The following is a 21,281-nucleotide window of genomic DNA, read 5'->3' as shown; positions in this document are numbered from 1 at the left end:
CTTGCAGCCAAATGTTTTTTCTAATTACATATCCAATGAAATTAGCAATTTCTTTCATTACTGTCATCATTAATGCCATTGATTAAGATGATATATCCCACTGCTATAATCAATAATTGGATATCTGTGATAACTAGATATTTGAGACCTAGACTTTTCTCAACAGTCAAGAATGCAAGGCTAATAGTGGGAAATTACACTTAGAACTTAACTCAGTATTTGATTTCTTCCATCTTCCCCCAACTCCCATCCCTAAAACACAGCTGAATAAGGAGAAAACTCCCCAAGTGCTTAAAATACCAGCAGGCAGCAGCCTCACACACTAGACTTTGCACAGTTAGCTCCTTCCAAGCTGTGGATATATCCCATCCATTCTCCTGCAGCCCAAAAGTTAGGTTCGTACTTTGAAAGCACACTTTGGTTTCTTTTTGTTTGTTTTTTTTTGTTTTTAATTTGTATTTATTTATGATAGTCACACACAGAGAGAGAGAGAGAGGCAGAGACACAGGCAGAGGGAGAAGCAGGCTCCATGCACTGGGAGCCCGACGTGGGATTCGATCCCGGGTCTCCAGGATCGCGCCCTGGGCCAAAGGCAGGCGCCAAACCGCTGCACCACCCAGGGATCCCCTGCAAGCACACTTTGGAGAAAGAATTTAACTCAGAACAAAAGGAAAGGCTGGTTTTCTTTGAAACATGTTTAGAATGGCAGTACGTTTACGAGAGAGAGAGAGAGAGAGAGAGAGAGAGAGAGAGAGAGAGAAGGGAAGACTTCATAGCTTGCAAACACTGTCAGGTCCACAAAGTGTTACTGATCTTTATGTCAGGAGGAAACAATAAACTTTCTTCTCCAGCATCCACACTAAGGAACTCCCTCATATGTGTCTGAAGCATCAGAGGGAATTACAATAGTAGCTAAAATTTACTCTCAGTAAATGTTCCCTCAGTCTGTGTTCCATTACAACACAATTATCTCATCATTATCGCTCCTTACAAGAAATGCCTTTAGAGGCAGATTCTTTTGTTATGGAGGTAAAAGACATTTTCACTACTTGTGGAAAATTTTTAAAAGACACAATGAGAGTAATTACAGCTACTCCGGATTTCTACTGAATGGCAGTTTTTAATTCAGAATCCAATGACAGAGCTATTTCTCTTCTGCCCCACATAATCAATAGTAGATAGACAGATACACACATACATACATACATTTGTTACATAGACACATAAAGGTAAATACGTAAATATATAACATGCTCTTAAAATAAATTCATGTTTCTATCTGTAAATACCATACGGAAACCACATCTGAAACAATCTCTGCACCCTTTCCTTAGTGAAAAGCAAATAAATTCCTTAAATTAAAAATCAAATATTTCATAAGACAATGTTCAAAAATCAAGACATCTCTCATACACAAATTAAACCAACCACACAAGGAAAACGTCCAATTGGAAGACAGAGTAACCCTGCACTGGGAGAATTTGGTCAACAGGCATTTAAACAAGATACTTGGTTTTGTTGAGGTCTCCAGAAACTTAACTGAATTAAGATGACAGGCTTCTCGCTAGTATGGCGTCAGGTTCTCCTTAAATTTACTGTTGGGGTAATGCGAATTTTTCTTCCAAAAGTTCTTGCTTTCCCTTGAGAAGACTTTACTCAAGAAACAGTTTGGAAGAAAGATAAACTCTTTTTGAAGATTGGATCCTGAAATGTTTGCAACAGAATTCACAAGATAAAGGGGCTGACTTTAAGTATTCTTTCTTCCCATGTAACTAAGACATTGCCAATTTCTAGCACAGAAAAAGCCAACAACAAGTCTCTGTTTAATGAACTAGTGTTGAATTTTTTTTAATATAGTCTGATCATGTAGAAAAAACTTATTCTTTCCTCCTAGTACATCATGTAAACTTACTAGTATAGTGGATGTAAGAGTACATAAGGAAAACCCAATACGATTTCATTTTCAACCTGCCGATTACTAGCCTCATTTTCTCCTCCATAGATCTTATGTTTTGGCTAATGACACAATAAAGTCAAGTATGCACAGTGCACATATAGTAAATATATGATTAAGGAAAAAATAATAAGGTGTAATAATTACTTACATCTGTATAATCTGCCTTATTTTGTTTTTGCTACTGCTACTGATTTTCATCCTAAAGTACATTATTTATCAACTCATTTGTTTCTCACACATTTGCATGGTACAGTTAGAATAAATATTCTTAATTCACTCTGAATTTATTCATTTAACAAAGATTTATTGACTAGCTACTACTATGTGCCAGGCACTGGGAACCCGGGGATTTGCCAGTATATAAAATAGACAAAAATCTTTATTTGATGAAGTTGAGCAAAATTCATCCCAAGAAGGAAAACGAGAGAGCCAATAAGCTACATTTGATTGCGTATGCCCTGCCTGACCTTGTTTTACCTTCCACATGGCCTTTCAACCGTGTGAATTACATTTGATATAACAACAAAGTAGTGTCCTATTCACTTGGCTCCCAATCCCTGGAGAGAACCTTCCATTAGTGACCTTTCCTTCTGGGTCAAAAAGCTCTCACACTAAGCAAAGTCATATCAGACATGGCAAGGGTAGGAAAAGGGGTTATGTATATAAAATATATATCTCAAATTACCTTTAAAACTGAAAGAGAACACAGTAATACAAGCACAAATCAAAGAACAGTCCCTGCCACATGCTAATCAGCTTACAAAATCCTATCTTTAGTAGTATTAAAATCTGGCGTTCTCAGATCGGTAAAACAATCCAAAAGTTATATTCAGTAGAATACACAAATGAAAAAAGGTACTTCATGATTTGAGTATAAAATTTCTGAGGGATGAATTAGTGACATTTCTGGCCTCATTTGACATCCCATCATCAGTGTAGCTACTAGAGTTAAAATATACCTAGAGAACTGCAAATAGTATGACTATTTAAATTCAACACTCATTAGGTATAAAAAATGACCGATCACTGAGTTATAAAATCAGGACGAGACTGTAATAAAGGAGGTGTAAGTAAAACCAAACACTGCCAGCTGCCTTTGCACCACACCATTCATGCACCATTGTTTCCCCTTGGGTAAAGGGAAAGCATCATCATGCTTAGCCAAGGAGCTCACAAATGTCGCTAGATCAAGCCTATCCTTTCCGAAAGCCTATCTATCTCATCCATCTCCAACTTTTTTTTGACTATTATGTCACCTTCAAACCTGAGTCTCCACTTCTTTAATAAACTTTGATTTGGCCTCACCCGCGCTTCCAACTGTTTCTCTATTTTCACTTGTATTGCCAAAAGTCTTGGATGAGAAATTTATGCTTACAATATCCTTTGTTGACTCATCCTATATTCCCTCTTTAGGTAGGCTTCTATCTCAGAGGCAGGATGGACATCACTTTTCTAAAGCCCCCAGCAGAATCTTGGTCTGGGCTTGAAAGCACCATCCTTAAATTCTCATCATTTCACAAATATCCACCACTACAGCCCTTGTTCCCAGCTGCTCTGCGGCTACCTCCCACACCCACAAGCAAACAAACAAAAAAGGCCCTTACATTCTTCTGGTTCTCTTTGTATAATGCTTCTCGATGCTGTTATTATCTGTGCCTCTCTCTCTTTCACTCAGGGAGCTTGTCAGTTTTCAAGATATTAGCTACTATCTCCATCAGCCCTTACCAAAACCCAATCTCACAGCTCTCACTGTCCATTTAATAAGGAGATTGCCTACCATGTGACAGGCACCCAGTGTGCTGAGGCTGGTGATCCGGTACTGCCAAGTCCTCAAAGAACTCACACAACAGAGCTAACCATGTGCACCTAAATTCAAAAAATCCAAACCCCAGGTTATCATTATAGTTCTCCCAAATGCTACCTCCCCATTGCTGACTGTGGCACTTTTATTGGTTCTCAAACCCACTGTCTCAGGTTGGACTCCCTGGAAAGCACACTCTGAGAAGATGAGCATTCAGAAAGCTTATTAGGGGGTGCTCCTGGAATCAATACCCCTGAAAGAGTATAGAAGGAGGCAGACGGGAAAGAGGAGGAGTTGGACTGGGGGGCAGGCTCAGGGGAGGCCTCAGGTGACCCTGCACAGAGTTCTCCCTTCAGAGCTGGCTAAATGAGGACAAGAAGATCAAGCTTTCCTAGCCCCTGCTCATTAGTCACTGGAATGGGGCATGACCATGAGCAAGGTAGCTTTCTTCAGTCCAGGCAATGCATGCCTGGGGACCGACAGTGGAGGGTGACTGTCAGCAGCATGGCTAGCATCTAGGGGAATAAGCCCTTCATTTCTAAAGGGGCATCTGGGTGCTGCATCAAAATGTCTACCACACTCACAGAGGCTCAAAATACACAACACATTGGAGGGAACAGAGAGTTCGGAGACAAACACACCAGGATTCTAATCTTATCTCAGTCATTAACTGTGATCCTAGGCAAGTTACTCCACTTCTCTGAATCTGATGAGATTATTTTACAAATGCACAGACACACACTAGGAAAACCTAAACGCCTAACACACGTTAATTCCCCTTCTCCCACCCTATAAGTTTTGTGGATTCTTTTAGATTCTGTTCTTTCTCTTCCAAGTGCTACGACTTCTTTCAAAATGACACTTGCTCATCGAGTCAATAAAGATCCGCCGCGAACCACCCACCACCAGCCAGGACTATGGGAGGCACTGCAAAGACCACCTTGAACAGCTCTGAGAGCACCTCTGTCCTGACAGGGCTTACATTATATGTAGCACATATGCACACAGTAAATAGAGAGGATAACATCTGATGTGAGTGTCCTGATGAAAATAAACAGGTTGCTGAGAGCCTTGGTAAGGGGGGGCTGCTGTCTGCAGAGCCTGCAATCCCCTTCAGAGCCTAAAGCTGTAGGAAAAGCAAAACACCTTCACTGATGCTTCAGGGAGGCTCAATTCCAAACTAATCTTTTTCCTATCTCTTCCCCCAAAGTCCCCTCTCTCCTAACCCTTTTTTTTTTTTTTCAGGAACCCAGTACCACCCTAACAACATGCCTAATGTACCACATACACAGTTCCCATCGAAATCGCCTTTCCCTAGAAGCCCCACAGCCCCTTCCTCCGGGCAGACGGGCAATTTTGAAGATCTTAGCCTGCTGCAGCCTCCTTGGCCCACAAAGCAATAAAGCTGTTGTTCGTCTTTATACCCAAACTCTGCCAGAGGTCAGAAAGGTAGGCTCTTTGATGCCTAGTAGACCATGCATGGTAAAGCATCACTCCAGCAGTACTGCTGGGAGGACCTAATTAAACAAAGCGTGTACAGCACTTAGCCTGGTGCCCGGTACATGGTAAGGGCTTGGTAAGTCAACACTATTATTACTGTCATCATCATCATCATCATCATCATCATCATCATTGTATTTCAAATGGTCTTTTTATTTATTTGTAAGAAACACAGAGAGAGAGGCAGAGACATAGGCAGAGGGAGAAGCAGGTTCCTCACAGGGAGCCCAATGTGGAACTTGATCCCCAACCCCAGGATCATACTCTGAGCCAAAGGCAGATGCTCAACTGCTGAGCCACCCAGGCGTCCCCAAATGGTCTTTTTACATACAAACTTTTCCTTTACCCATATAGCCTCTGCATATGCCAAATAAAGAAAGGCTGGTGTAGGATGGAAGGGAAAGACAGTGGGAGGGGCAGAAGTAGCTCTTCTGTACATTATTTGGTAATTTTTTAAATGTGGGTTTTATGTTTTTTAAATCCAAAAGGACCATATCGAATTTCTGTCTAAATGTCCTACTTCATGCATGCTGTTGAATGCACACTGCGTGCACACTGAGTGAATCACTAAGTGCTCATTTGGTAAATAAATGCTCTCTGAATGAATGAATGTGAGAGTTAAGGGAATGCATGAATGAAATAGAGGCCAATGAGCTTGTGGTTGTGTTTTGGATTTCTAGGACAGAATTCCTGGAAGATTTCATAACCCTGAAAGGTTGCATACCCAAAGATGTTGAAAATATTTCCTACAAAAAGCACAAGAATGCTGAACAAGATACTCCTTATAACAAAAGGGAGTAGCTACAGATTTTGCCAAAAACTGGCTGAAGGTAACTGAAGGAGATGTGATCAACAATATGCAGATTGGTTAAATAGCTGATAAAAAGGGGTTGAAGAGGGCAGCCCGGGTGGCTCAGCAGTTTAGCATCACCTTCAGCCCAGGGCCAGATCCTGGAGACCCGGGATGGAGTCCCATGTCGGGCTCCCTTCATGGAGCCTGCATCTCCCTCTGCCTGTGTCTCTGCCTCTCTCTCTCCCTCTCTGTGTCTGTCATGAATGAATAAATAAAATCTTTGAAAAATAAAAATAAAAAAATTAAAAAGAGGATTGGAGAAAGGAGCTAACATTGATTATTTACTGTATTCAAAATACTGTGCTATCATTATCCTTCTCATCTCCATAATCCAATAAATTAAGTATTACCTTCATTTTATCAGCACCATGCTCCAACCAACTGAGCTAACCAGCCACCTTCATTTTATAGGTAAGAAACTGTGCCTTCTAGAGGCTTATCCAAGAATGCACAAAATAATGACTAGAGATCATGTCTGACTCAAAAACCTGTTCTTTTCTCAGAACGTAGGGAGTAAAAGAATCGGACCAATGCCTTGGTCCTCAAAAAATCAGCAAAGCAGCACAATGAAGCCAGTCATAATAGTTAAACACAATGTCTTCACTTCACTATTCACATTTTATTACATATTTACCCTTAAGTAAGAGATTAATATTATTATATATGATTTCAAAATGGGAAACAGAGACGGAAGTTATTTCCCCAAAGTCAAATTAAAATAAAAATCAGAATGCAGCATTTATTGAATTTTAGCTTCCGTGCACATACACATACACACACATACAGGCATTTTTCAAGAAAACAAAACAAGCACATCAGCCAAATGATACAGAGAACCCTAAAAGTTAAAAATTCTTTTAAAATCCACTCCTACTTTGCCTCCCTTTGCCTAAGAGACCCCACCCCACTGGATGGTGAGAACTTTGAGGCTACAAGAACTGTGGTTCTCTGGTGACTCCATATCAAAGAAATGTCCTGTTATGAAACATCTGGTTATCTAAGACATTCCACTTGCCACAATGTCCACACATCTACATGTAAAGTGGTCATTATAATGCACAATGATGACACTGAGGTACTGAGGCACTAAATCCTATAAGACAGGCTCTGGGACGATCAAAGACTAATTAATAAGAAAAAATTGCTTAACCTTTAAGAGTATTTTATTGAAATTCATCTATTCACAGATTGCTACTGCATATGTAACAGTTTACTTAGAATGTCTGGATCACCAAAAACTACCTGAAAAGATAAAAAAAATATCTGCTAGAAAAAGGAAGGAGGGAGGGAGGGGAAAGAGAGAAAGAGAAAGATGGAGAGGAGAGGAAAGGAAAGCAAAAGAAAAGAAAAGAAAAGAAAAGAAAAGAAAAGAAAAGAAAAGAAAAGAAAAGAAAAGAAGGAAGAAAATACTATTATCTCCAATATAATAGGAAACGTATTGGCAACCAGCATTACTGTAATTTCCGTAGGTTTTCATACTCAAGAAGCAACGTATCAAGTCTGAGAGGAGGAAACTTCATTGTATAGCAACTAGGAGCCCATAAACAATGCAATGAATGATGTAACTGAATGTTCTTCTATTTTTCTTTTTTCTTTTTTTTTTTTTTTGTTCTTCTATTTTTCAAGGATTAATTCTGACTCTGAAAACATCATGTAAGTTCCAATCAAGCAGATAGAACTGAGTTTCACAATCACTAACTTGTTATGAGTTATTGAATCTGGGGTTTTGGGGGGTTTTTTTTTGTTTTGTTTTGTTTTGTTTTTGGAGGAAGGAGGGAGGATGACCTGGAGGAGGACCAATCAGCTATTCTAACAGAATTAATTCAATAGCAAAAGAATAAGATCCAGATATAAGTTAAATAAGCTTGATATCCGATCTGCATCCAATACGGATGGTTAGAAATGACTTTGACTATCACAGCCTGCCCCACGTGACATTCTCCCTCATTATTTCCCAAGACAAAACCCTCCACTTCAATGATTGCCCCAAAACACCTCAGACTCAATCTGACATATAGGCCTTTTAATGCATAATGCATACCTTTGCCCCTTCGTACCTACCAAGTCATACTCGTCATCTCAGTTTAGGAATTTGTAGGCTACAAATTCATTATCTCCAACCCCAGCTAGGCCCTCAAAAAATACCCAACAATACATCTACCTGATTCCAGTCAATTTTCTTCTCCATTCCTTAAATCAACAATTTCTAACTTTACCACTTTCCTAAAGATTCTATCCCTCCAAAGCCTAGTTTAAAAAATATATCTATAATAAATATTTATTTATTATTTATTAGATATTATTTATTTATATTAAATATTTATTATTTATTATAATAAATAAAAAATATATCTTTTAAGACTTATTAATTTTAGAAAGAAAGAGACAAAGCATAACAGGAAGCGACAAGAAGGGGAAAGAATCTTAAGCAGACTCCCCGCTGAGTGCAGAGCTCAACATGGGTCTCAATTTCACGATGCTGAGATCATGACCTGAGATGAAATCAAAAGTCAAACACTTAACCAAGTGAGCCACCCAGGCACCCCCAGTGCCATTAGTATTCTATAGTGGTTACTGTAGGATAGGTATGTGGATGTAATGGTTTGTGAAGATTTTTATTTAGTATAATGTTTGATAACATAAGATTTCTTAAACATTTAAATAATAATGAATAAAATAGCATAGTGGAGATACTATTTCTATATCTTATAGAGATCCACATCTGTTTAACAGAAAATATACAAATGCCTATAAAGTGAGAGCACATATGCTCTCCCAAACAGTTACTGTGTTTATAGTCATGTAAGATAATTTAAGATAATCATACTAACTAAATGGAATAAAATCTATAGATTATTGTGAAGCTCCAATAGAACACACAATACAGAAGTGTTCCAAAAATATCAAAGCACTGTAAAATATGTTATATTTACACTTTTTTGTAATTCAGCTACAACTACAAACAGAACAGTTAAAACAATCAACTAAAATATGGCAGCACAAAATTGTGGTAGCCTGCAAAGCACTACCAGATACACCACAAACGATACAAGGATTTATTCAACATTTATTCATTCTCGTAACATTTATTGGGTGCCTTTGTAAATCAGACTTTCTGCTAGACATGAACATACATAGATCTCTGTTTCAAGGAGGCAGAACAAACCAAAATCACATTACCACACAATAAGTCCTATTATAGAGATATGAGTGGTAACTTAGAATTCCCCAGGGAAAATAATGCAGTGACAAGAAACAAGATGGATGCGTCTATTTGTCCATCTGTGGTTGTGTATGCACAAAACTAATTAGAAGAACCAGTCTTTCCCAGTATTATGTTGGAGGGTTCATGCATGAAAAAGCATAGGCATAAAGCAACAAGAAATAGAAGCATGTTTTAGAATGTTTTTATTTCCTCCACTGGGCACAGCAGACTCACACATAACAAATACAACACAGTTAAAGGAAAAGGAGTCAAGGTGACTTCAAGGACTTACAATTAAGAGATGCAGGATTTCCACACACACACACACAGCCTCCTCTCATGACAGACTGGTTCTAGAGTTCTCTACAAATGCAAATTTCTGCAAATGTTGGATCACCATTTATTTGGAGAGTTCAACTAGACTCCTACCCAATTTAGCCCCTGAAAGAGAGAGAAAGACTAATTGGCTACAGAGGTAGATATTAGCAACTATTATTGTATTTGTCATGTTTTAGTAGGGTTTGAAGGGGGGTTCTATATGTCTGCTATCTGAATGTCCTATCACTTCTTTTCTAGGAAAAAAAAAAATTCTGGCATCCAGATCTGTTTCTCTCTCCCTTCACCTTTAAGAAAGAAAATGTATTGGCATACAAACAAGTCACTGCTCCAAAAGGAACCGGTAGGTGGAACATTTGAGAAATGCCATGTCAGTCTCATTCTGAAAACCAGACGCTGAAAGTAATGTCAAGTGGACCCTCAAAACAATCTTTCTCTTCCCTACTCCTCCCTTCTTCTCCCGTCTCCTCTACTGGCTCAAACATGAATATCTGTTTCTGGGGATGCCTGGGTGGCTCAGTGGTTGAGCATCTGCCTTTGGCTCAGGTCATGATCCCGGGATCCTGGGATCAAGTTCCACATCGGGCTCCCGGGGCGGGGGGTGGGGGACCCTGCTTCTCCCTCTGCAGTGTCTCTGCCTCTCTCTGTGTGTCTCTCATGAATAAATAAATAAAATCTTTAAAAAAAATACCTGTTTCTGAATTCTGAGGAAAGAGGCCACAGGACACTGAAAGCAATGGCATGTGACCTACTGAACATGAACTTAGGGAAGCTAACAAAGCATCCACAGGAAAAATGGGAAAAGAGTCACAAATAATCAAAACTATAAATAGTGAAATGTTGGATACCTTCTACAGCACAACCAACAAGATTATTCTGAACATTAATGATACCATATAAGATGTGGCTCAAGTCACCACCTTTATTCTGTCCCTGTTAGGGCAATAAGTGCCTGGGACATATTCACTGACAAAGTAGTCACTTCCAGATTCAGTCTTTAAAAAAAAAAAAAAAAAAAAAAAAAGCAGTCTGTACAGCTCACTGAACCTAGATCAATGACCCTGAAGCCTTGAAGATCCTGAAGGTACAGAATTCAGTCTCCTTTAGGCACAACTTTGGTGTGCCTTTATCAGTCACCTGGAGCATGGTTTAAAATTTAGTCTTGGCCCCTCCCCAGAGCTACAAGCTAGACCTTCTGAGGAAAAGGCCCTGGATTCTGCATTTCTGTATCTTCCTTCAGGTATTTCTTATGTTCACTGAGGTTCGATAACCACTAGCTTAAAGGAAGATCTGTTTAATAAGCCTCAAATAAAGCCTGTACAGAAAGTGACTTCTCACTGTTCTATTTATAGGAATGTTCGCTGTTTCTCCATTTCCCACCACAGCCCAACAAATCTCCAGGCTTCAGAGATATTTCCAGCTCCCTGACTTCCTAAATCACTCTAGTCTGGAATTTTCAATTTTATGAGGTGCTCTGAGCTTACAGCACATACTTCTAGGTCTCCGGATCCTGTCCCGAAGTGATATTTGAGGAGCAAGATTATGTCATTCCATCCCCTAACACTGCATTTTTGGCAGCAGTAGCCCACTTGCTGACAAACATTTTTCTCTCATTTGGGAGAGAACTGTACAAAAAGTCTAAGCAGAAAATATAAGGAAAGCGGAGGAGAGTCACCACATTTACCTAATTCCTTAAAATACACACGGGCCACTCAACATGCTGCAAGAGGAGGAAACTATTCTACCTGTGTCTTACAACACGACTGCATTCTGAAGTCTCACTTTAAATGGCAGATGTAAGTAAAACTTGAACAGGTTTGCATACTGGAAAGTACCTCTCACAGGCCGGGTACAAAATCTAAATATTTTGTTTTGATGGAACCAAATATAACACCACAAACATCAAATACAAAACAAATTATGTAATTGGACAATTAAACAAAGAACATCCATTCATTTATTCTGAGCATTTTATTGACCAGCCATCAGGTCCCAGGTACTGTGCTAAATATGGGATAAACATAAGAGTATCAAGGTAAGGGATGCCTGGGCGGCTCAGCAGTTGAGCATCTGCCTTCAGCCCAGGGTATAATCCTGGAGTCCAGGGATTGAGTCCCACATCGGGCTCCCTGCCTGGAGCCTGCTTCTCACTCTGTCTCTCTCTGTGTCTCTCATGAATAAGTAAATAAAATCTTAGAAAAAAAAAAGTATCAAGGTAAGAGAATTCAAAAAGGGGAACTTTAACTTTTGAGCTAAATCTCTAGCTCATGCATCAAATAAGGGCCTGCAGAGAAACTTCATCACCAGATAGCCCTAGCAAATATTCTCCCTGCTAGGTCGGTTAATTTTTTTTCTTCCTACATAGGTGTGAAATTCCAAGAGATCATTCTATCTTCTTGCTAACTCACAGCAAATGACATATATTCAGAGACAATGCATTTATTTTACTATCATATTCAATGAAATATGTATTTTTTTCAATTTTTACCTTCAGCTCCATTTGACAGAGGGAACAAGACAAAATAAAGGACAACGACGAGAGCCATGATGATAGCAGAGGGGTAACAGGTTACAGTGCTCTCCCCACACATCCCCAAGTATTTCAAGGTACATAAATCAAATACTAAGACGAATATATAGTCACTTATCACCTCTGCCTATAAACTAATTACCCGATGGCATTTCCCATTGTCAAAATTCATCTTCAGAAAGAAGGCTTAACAATTGAACCAGTAGCCAAACTGGAATAGAGTGCTGTCCACAAAACACAAATGCCAGTAGCTGGGTAACTGTTGCACCTCTCAGTTGCCTAAACCCCTGAACACATGTACAAACTAGTTTGAATGCAATGGATGGGGAATGCTTGAAATTCTCGGGCAAATAAAATAAGCAGTTTCTCTGTCACCTCTTTTATTTTCTTTCTAATCTAAAAGTGATTTATTGTGAAATATCCAAATTCCACCAAATATATATGTGCTTGTATTTTTAGAGAATTTACAAGATTAGTTTTCATCTTGCCACACAGCATTCAGCAGTTTGCTGGAAATATTTGAATTTGCAATGATTACATATGCTTGTGCACACACAGGAGTCCTAGCCAGGGAGCCAAAATGGGACTCCAATTTTAATTTTTTTAATGGATTGGTTGGGCTATGCCAACAAAATAAACTCCTCCTTATCACCTTTTTTTTTGTTTTGTTTCTGACTACATGACATCAGTTTACCCATAAACTCTTTCCATAAGGTTACTAGCAAGTAAATTATTGTAAAAAAAAAAAAAGGAAAAAAGAACAATTTTAGATCATTTAGAGACATTCAACTTTGGTTTAAATTAATGGATCTTGGTCTGAAACTAACATTTGATTGAGTTGAAAAGTTTCACAAAAAAGAGTGCTCCTCTTTCACAACAAATCTAGAAGGTAGTTTTTATTCATATTCCACAAAATGTGAAACTAAGGCTCTGAGAAGGTAGGAGTTGCCTTTCCAGGGTTTCACACTTAGTAAGGAGCTCATAGAGGTATTGAAACCCACCACTGTCAAATTCCCAATCCTTCAGCCCCGCCATGTTGTTTCCTGATGATTAGGGATGAGGCAGAGAAAGGCACTAAATGGCCATTAAATTCCAGTTTCAGATTATAGCATCTAATTCCTACAAATACAAAAATATAGAACTTTTAGAATATCTTTTGTCTAACTTTTTAATTTTAATGAATGTGTTTCAGAACTTTGTTAGCCATGTTGAGCCCCAAATTATAAAAACTTCAAAAAGATACGTAAATTGATGAAACATCCTATCTCACAAATACACTTTATCTTTCGCTATTTACATGTTAGAACATGGTCACATTCTAAGGGTTTTTTTTTCTGAGGGTTTATACATGTCAGAGAATGTTAGAGAATTCCTTTTATTTAATATCAGGGGACGCTAAATATGTATTTTTTATGTCCTTCTACTTTTTCCTAAGCATGTATCAATATAAATTCTTTTCTACAAATAATGAAACAATTTAGGGGGTTTTTTTGCTACTTGAATCCAGGCTTCTGTCACATTTTTTTCCTCGCTGTTCTCTCGGTTTCTTGGATTATTTTCCATCAGTAGGTTTCCTTGAACCCTTATGTGCAATACTTCAGTTTTGTGACTTTTTTTTGTCTGTCATTCTGCTGCCATAGCTTCTGAGGTCTTCAGAGCCACCTGCAATGCTGTTAACAGCCCATAGTTCTCTGACAAGTAAACTAGGGAAGCCATGGCCTTAAATCAGTCTCCTGGAATATCTTCACTGACAGGCTGACATTAGCAAGCCCCAAACCAATAAGTAACAGGGGCTAAGTGATAGGGTTCCCAGCAACTCCAATTTATAAGAACAAAATAGAAATAGATGAGTTACTCAATTCACCCTTGATGTAAAATCCCCAGCTGTTTCTCCATATGTGTTCCCAAGTAAATTATTTCAAAATAAATAATGTAATAAGCAATTTATGCATCTACATCCAGGTCTTTAGGTTTATTTTTATTGTTATGGCTGTGCCCTAGAGATTCACAGTAAACAAAATTATCCAAAGTGAATGATAAATAAACTTCCCCTAGACAGCTCCAAGACAATTGGCGTTCTTTTGTTTTCCTTCAATATAGCTTCCTTAAAATAAAGGCTATAATTAAAGAAGTTCCATGAGGTCAAAGACTGGGAATGTTTTGTTTGGAATTTGTATTACCACCACTTTACACAATACTTGCCACACAGTAGAGCCACAAAATTTTTTTTTTAATAATTGCATCAAAAAATAATACCGTGGTGTCCCTATTTAAGGAAGTAATCTACTCTTTTCAAAGTTTTAGAACTCATAGGGCCTGCTTTTCTTTTATATGCCCTTATAAAGTTTATCAAAAACTTAAAAAATATGTCTTCATAGAATGCAAGAGCAGGGAGGGATCCTAAGTATAACACCTTGCAGCCAAGAAGGCTTCTAGAGAGTGAAAGTCATATGCACAGAAATATGTAGGTAGCTAGTCATCCAAGGCACAGGGAATGAGAATCAGGTCCCCCAAATTCCAGAATTTTTTCGATTTCATCAATTCACATTACTTTTATCATTAAAATGGTGTGACGTATCTAAATGTGACTATCAAAATGTCAAAAACCTGAGTTTGGATTTTCCAATGATCAAACAACTAACTTAATTACTTGGCAATACTCATATTTATTAAATTCATTTCCTCCTGGCAGATTATTCTGAATAAAGAACCAACCTCCAGTGATTGAGATGACATTCCATGATGAGGCCAGTAGGAAAGCAGGAACTTCCACAGCAAGGATGAGTGTAGGAAAGGTTCCCAGAGCTCAAAACAGCTAGATATTCCCACCTCCAAATGCTCTGGTAACAATTATTCTTTATGAAATTATTTATTTAAAAAAGTCATTCGGCTCTAATGAAAGAGAATGGAAAAGACATCATTTGTCTCCCCAGGTGTTTTCAGAGAAGTTTAGAGTGCAAACCGTGTAGGAAAACAAATCTGCTGAAACTTCTTGAAACAAGGTTCTAGACAGGCAAATAGAAAAACAGGAGTGGATATTACAAAAGTAAGCCACTGCTTTGAAATATAATCTTTCTGTTGTCTTTGTGTTACCAAGTCTATACGGTTTGCTATGGTTAGCAAATTTGTTTATACGTGCCTTATGAGGCTGAAAAGATTCACATTATATTTACCTGTATATTGTCAGTATGCTAGCTAATAGAGTTCTTATCCTTATCTTACCATAGCCATTATGTAGGTACATGCTTTTTATCCGTCAAACAACTAGCGTCATTCAAAATTGACTTATAAAGGTAAAAGCCAGAAACTACTTCCTCGCTCTTATTCTGGCAGTAAATATTTGGATTCAGATTATTTTACCCACCTCTCACATAAGCTGTTGAGAATAGTCTTCAGTGACAGTGGCATTACCAGAGGCACATGCCATAGAGATTTGTAAATTCTGATTCGCAGGCAAAAAGAAAACTCGGATATTATAAAAACAAACCTTTCTTATAAAAATTAAAAAAAAAAACCTTTCCAAACTAGTCATTATCTTCAAGCAAATCACTGTATCAGAGACAAATCTGTTGTACTGAGGAATTACTACACTGCACAAATGTAGCTTGAAATACTGACACAAAACTACAGACGAGCAGGATTACTGTCCTGCTTTTGTAAAGGTTTATAATTTCAACAATCTGCAACATCAAATAGTTTCTAAGATTATGCTTCTTGGAAATATTTGCAATAAAGAATAGCAAACAGTAGTCACCCCATTCTGACTTTTGTTACTAGGTTATCAATGGAACAAGTGGCAAAAGATATGTGCAAGGGAAAATGCACAAGGCAAAGAAGATGCGAAGAAGAGTTTCATCGTTAAATGAAAGAGAAGGTTGTTTTTCAATGCAAAGGCCACGGAAATATTTGTAGGAATGCCTGGTATTAATACTCTGTAACTGAAACTCCAGAGTGGTCAAATAAGATCAATGATATTCCCATTCATTTTGGAAACTTTGAAAAACTAAGGAGAGTCCCAGGGGTGCTTAGGTAAAAGTTCTTCTGTCAGGAGTGGAAGCCCTGGGACCCAAGACCGGAATGAGAATAAACAGTGGATGGATGGAGGTTTGACACCGAATCTCCAGGATTCTGTCTGCGGTGGAGGGGATTCCTTCCGAACAGAGCTCATCGGCCAGAGAAAGACTGGAACAGGGGTCCGGCATCCCTGCAGTCGGTAAAAATCAAGGGCAGCTGAGTAGCCTGAGCAGGAAGGAGGCAGAAGTGCTACGGGAAAATGCCTAGAACGTGGGGCAGTCTGAAGTACACCTGCAAGTACCTGCAAGTACTGATACACACACCCCGAGTGCGTACAAGTTTAGAGAGGGTTAGGAGGGCACCTGGTAATTCAAGACATTTATAAAGGAGTAAAAATACAGAAGGCGGCCACGACAAAATGAGGGAGGAAGCACTGAAGAACCAGGGAAAAGGACCTGAAAGAGGAGGCAGGGGTGCGAGAAACAGCAGACCGTTTCGGGAGGCAGACACCAGGTTTACCCAGAGAAGAAAGTTGAGCCAGTGGATGCTCAGGGAATAAGGAGGGGGGAGAGGGCTGGGGAGAAAACCGAAGAGTCGAGGCTGGAGGTTTCATCGTTTGAGGGCAACTCAAAAAAGTATCTGACAGCCAGTTCCTGAAGATGCTTGGGAAAAGGGATGCAACACAGGAGGCAGAGCGCCTGTGGAATTCCGAGATGTCAGAGAAGGTCAGGCTGCGACCAAGAGAGTGTGGGAAACCAGAGCGGAAGAGTTTCCTGGAAGGGGTAGGGGCTCCTCCGGGATCCCGGAGATGCAAACGAGGGACCCGCCAGGGGGACGTGCAGACACAACACGGCGCCTGGGAAAGTTTGCGGGACGGAGAACAGGTGGGTGTGAAGCAGCCAGGGCCGCCGGGGGCGGACGGCGGGCCAGGCGCGCGGCTCGGGGGGACGCCCCGGCCCCGGCCCCGCAATCGGGGCACCCGGACGCCTCAGCCCGCCCCGCCGCGCCCCGCCCCGCCCCGCCGCGCCCCGCCGCGCTCCCGCGCCCCCCTCCGGCCGCGCTCCTCGCGCCCCCCTCCGGCCGCGCGCAGGGCCGGGGCCGCCCGGGGCTCGCCCCCCAGCGGCCGGGCTCGCCGCGCACGCCCCGCTCTCCCGGCGCCGCCGTCCCGATCCCCGCTCACCGAGGGCGCCGTCAGGCGGCTGATGCTCTCGCCCAGCGAGTCCAGGTTGACCCGCCTCCGGCGCTGCGCCCTCCTGGCCCCGGCCGTGGCGGCGGCGGCGGCGGCGGCGGCGGCGGAGGAGGAGGAGGAGGAGGAGGAGCAGGCGGCCGGGGCCGGGGCCGGGGCCGGGGCCGGGGCCGGGGCCGCGGCGGGGGCTCGGGCGGCGGCCGCGCGGGGCTCGGGCGGCCCCGGCGGGCTCCGGCTGCCGTTCCAGCAGAGCCTAGCCAGCGGGCACTCCCCCTCGTCCTCGGGGCTGGTCTCCAGGTAGTCGGAGCCCAGCGAGCTGAAGGACTCGGACGAGATCTTCCTCCGAGACATGCTGCGGGCGGCGCGGCGGCGGCCGAGGCGGCGGCGGGGACGCGGGCGGCGGGTCAGGCGCGTCGGGGCCGCGGGGCGCTGCGGCGGCGCCCGGCCGGGAGGGGGTCCCCGGAGCCGCGGAGCCCGCAGAGGCGGCTGCTCATGGCGGGAACTTGCGGCCCGGGCGCGGCGGCGGCGGCGGCGGCGGCGGCGGCGGCGGCGGGGTGAGGCGAGGGGCCGCCGCCTCCGCTGCTGCTGCTCGCGGCGCCGCCTCTGCGCTCCTGGGGCTCCGCTCGCGCCGGCGGGGAGGCTGCGAGTGCGCGACCGCGGGCGGCGGGCGGCGGGCGGCGGGCGGCGGGCCGGGAGGCTGAGCTTCTGCCGCCCGCGCCGATCGCGCCCCCCTTCCCTCTGTCCTCCCGCCCCTCGCCGCCCGCCTCCCTCCTTCTCCCTTTATCGTCCCCCCCCCCCCCACGCGCTCCCTCCGCCGGTATCACGTGTCGCCATCATACTCATTGCGAGTCTCTGCCTCGCCTGTCGCCACGTTTCGGGAGCAACGAGGACACTCGGCCGCCGTCCCCCGCGCGCCCTCCCCGTCGCCCCCTCCGCCGCCTCCAAGGAGGGGCGCGCGGTGGCTCGGATCGGGCCAAAGGGCCCCAGCGCCTCGCCCCGGCCCGCGCCCGCGGGAGACGCAGCGGGGGGCAGGCGGGGGCGGGACGCCTCCCTCCGGAACCTCGGGGACGCGGCTGCCGTCTCCCTGCCCTCCTCCGAGTTTATGGAAGTTCTGAGGCCAAGGGGAAAGGCCAGTCGGCGCAGCCCGCCCGGCCCAGAGGACGCGCGTACCAGGGAAGGGCAGCGGCAACGTGTCTGCGCGCAGCCTGCGGGGAGCTCGGGCGGGGGGCGGGGCTGACGGTGGGCCTGGGTCGAGGCCGCGGACGCTCGGGGGAGCCCCGGGCCGGGAGGCGGCGACCGAGGACGGCGTCCCGGGCGAGAGCCCCGTTGCTGCGCGTCGGCGGGCTGGGCGCTGGGGCTGGGCGCTGGGGCTGGGCGCCGGGGCTGGGCGCTCGTGCTGGACAGCGCCGCTGGCCACCTGCAGTCGCGCGGCCGGAGCGCGGGCCGGGCGCGCTTCCTCCGCCCCTCGGTACCTGAGCCCGGCCGGGGGAGCCCCGGGCAGCCTCGGAACGCCTCTCCTGCTCCCGGCTCTGTACGCCAGGCACGCGGTCTGTTTGCACTTGGCTGCCAGTGCTGCTCCGAAACCTTAAGGAGAACGGAGAGAAAGGCTCCTCAAAGCCCACGAACACACTCGCCTCCAGTTTGCGCCGGAGCTGCTCCATTCCCGAGCTGGCCTCGTGGCAAACCAGCAGCCGCTCTGGGCGCCCGGCCCCACTGCGCCTGCTTATTTAGCTCCAGAAAAGCCCCAGATCTGTTCTGACGTTAGGGGAAGGGATGGGAAGAAGCGGCAAATGAGAGTCCCCAAAAGAGGGGTCCCAGGCTGTGCTTCCCCCTGTAGCAAAGAGGATGAGCACCCCCCCCCCCCACCTTCTCCACTCCTCTAGAAAAGTTCAGGAGCTCCAGCTTTAGCTCCTCTAGGATACAGATGCTAAAGCATCTTTTGTGTATTATGGGTTTTTTTTTTTTTTTTTCTTAAGGACTGGTCCTTCCAAGGTGTGGGCTGTGTGTATGTAAACACAAACAACAAAAATCCAAACACCTTTGCTGTATACCCGACCCCAGTTTGCTTTTAACTTTAATTCGACCCGATTGCTTATGAGGACCCAAATAAATATAAATGCTTTTTGAGGTCTCCTTTTATATTTTGGAAACATCCACTCAGTTGATTCAGAGACATCTCTTATCCACAGATTTTAAATAGGCATTAAAGTTATAAAAAGTGTGTACTCTCACATGTGACCTTTCAAAAATATAAATATTCTTGGGATGCCTGGGTGGCTCAACGGTTAAGCGCCTGCCTTCGGCTCAGGACGTGATCCCTGAGTCCCTGGACGGAGTCCCACATCAGGCTCCCTGTATGGAGGAGTCTGCTTCTGCCTCTGCCCATATCTCTGCCTCCCTATCTCTGTGTCTCTCATGAATAAATAAATAAAATCTTTAAAATATATGTACATATAAATATTCTTTCTCAACCTGCTGAATAAATTGCTAACCACATAGGTTCTCTTAGCACAGGAAATTTAGGCTTCTCTTTTAAAATCATAATATTGGGGATCCCTGGGTGGCTCAGTGGTTTAGTGCCTGCTTTTGGCCCAGGGCGTGATCCTGGAGTCCTGGGATCAAGTCCTGCATGGGGCTCCCTCCACGGAGCCTGTTTCTCCCTCTGCCTGTGTCTCTGCCTCTCTCTCTCTCTCTCTCTCTGTGTCTCTCATGAATAAATAAATAAAATCTTTTAAAAAATAAAATAATATTATAATTATAGTTATTATACATAATCACATATAATAATTATTACTATATTATTTTGATTGTATAGTGTATCTCCTGCTGATTTTCCCATTACCTCATTTAATTCTATATGTATCTGCTTCCACTGAAAATTAGACACAAATTATGCTTTTTACCATTAAGAATAGTCATTGATTTTGCTAAAAAGTTTCTCTGGCCCCTCTTTTTTTTTTTTTTTTCTGAAATATAGTGAATGGTTCCTTTGAAAATTGCATTACTACAACTTTGAAGAAACTGTTAATCTTGCTGTGCAGTATCCATCACAGCATAAATTGAGTTATTATTTCTCTTCTTTAGTAATGCTGATGTAATTGGCCTGTTCTTCAGACTCACAGGATTTTAGAGCTTCTGGTAAGGATACTAAATCACATGCCCTTCATATTCTATTAATGAACCACTGTTCAGAGCACCTGTGCGTGCACACACATTCTTTTATGGTAATAGTAAATACTTGTACGTTAATTTAAAACCAGAACTTTTACTAAACATTCCAACTCTTGTCTCAAAGTGAAAATGACTGAGTACAACAACGAGTATCATTTGTTTATAAAACCACAAGAGGCCTAAGAAGTCTTCCTGTTTATACTGGAAGTTTATTGCCAGAAAGAACTCTGAACCATTGGGACATTTCCGCCTTGTGTGAACCATTTGAATCAAAGACTCTTTACAGAACCTAGCCAGCTGAAGTGGTCTTTCAATTTTCTGTATAAATTATCCTGCCTTTCATCATGATTTTTCCCACTGATTTCTATAAACAAATGGAGGTCTAAATATAGACAGTAGATCATCTACATTACTTTCAAGAGTTTCCTTTGTATTTCTGTTCAGGAGCAGGGTTCAAAAACTCTCAATATAAGGAATGCTGCATTCTGTTCTCAAAAGGAAATACAACCTATTCTCATAATTAAAAAAAAAAATAACCTTAGGCCTAGTATAAGGAATTCAAACACTTTAGGAAAGAATGGTCCTAAAATAAAACATGATGTGTTTGCTCTCTGATTTTAGGAAAAGAGACTTGCACAGACTCATGCCCACAAATCCAGTCCTGCTGGATGTATCATGCTTCAATAAATTCCTTAAAGCATAGTCTCCTACTGGAAAAAAAAATGCAC

At 42.8% G+C, this 21,281-nt stretch overlaps 1 protein-coding gene across 4 annotated transcripts in view; it reads right to left on the bottom strand.

The window, feature by feature from the left end:
- Positions 1–18,342, bottom strand: part of GUCY1A2 (guanylate cyclase 1 soluble subunit alpha 2) — a 429,807-nt gene extending 411,465 nt beyond the window's left edge. For 3 of the 4 annotated variants that reach the window (XR_004815602.2, XM_025465669.3, XM_035715873.2), the window contains exon 1: positions 17,377–17,748. Coding sequence is in view for 2 of the 4 variants with exons in the window: in XM_025465669.3 (XP_025321454.3) it covers positions 17,377–17,733 (357 nt within the window). In the remaining 2 variants the exon portion in view is untranslated. Of the gene's footprint in view, positions 1–17,376; positions 17,749–18,221 lie in introns of those variants that run through there. The other variant, XM_035715874.2, reaches the window with a different exon arrangement.
- Between the last annotated feature and the right edge of the window lie 2,939 nt (positions 18,343–21,281).

Source organism: Canis lupus, chromosome 5 (genome assembly GCF_003254725.2).
Source record: "Canis lupus dingo isolate Sandy chromosome 5, ASM325472v2, whole genome shotgun sequence".
NCBI classification, from domain to species: domain Eukaryota; kingdom Metazoa; phylum Chordata; class Mammalia; order Carnivora; family Canidae; genus Canis; species Canis lupus.
Note: the sequence above shows the minus strand (reverse complement) of the source record. Positions and strands in the feature narration are given on the sequence as shown.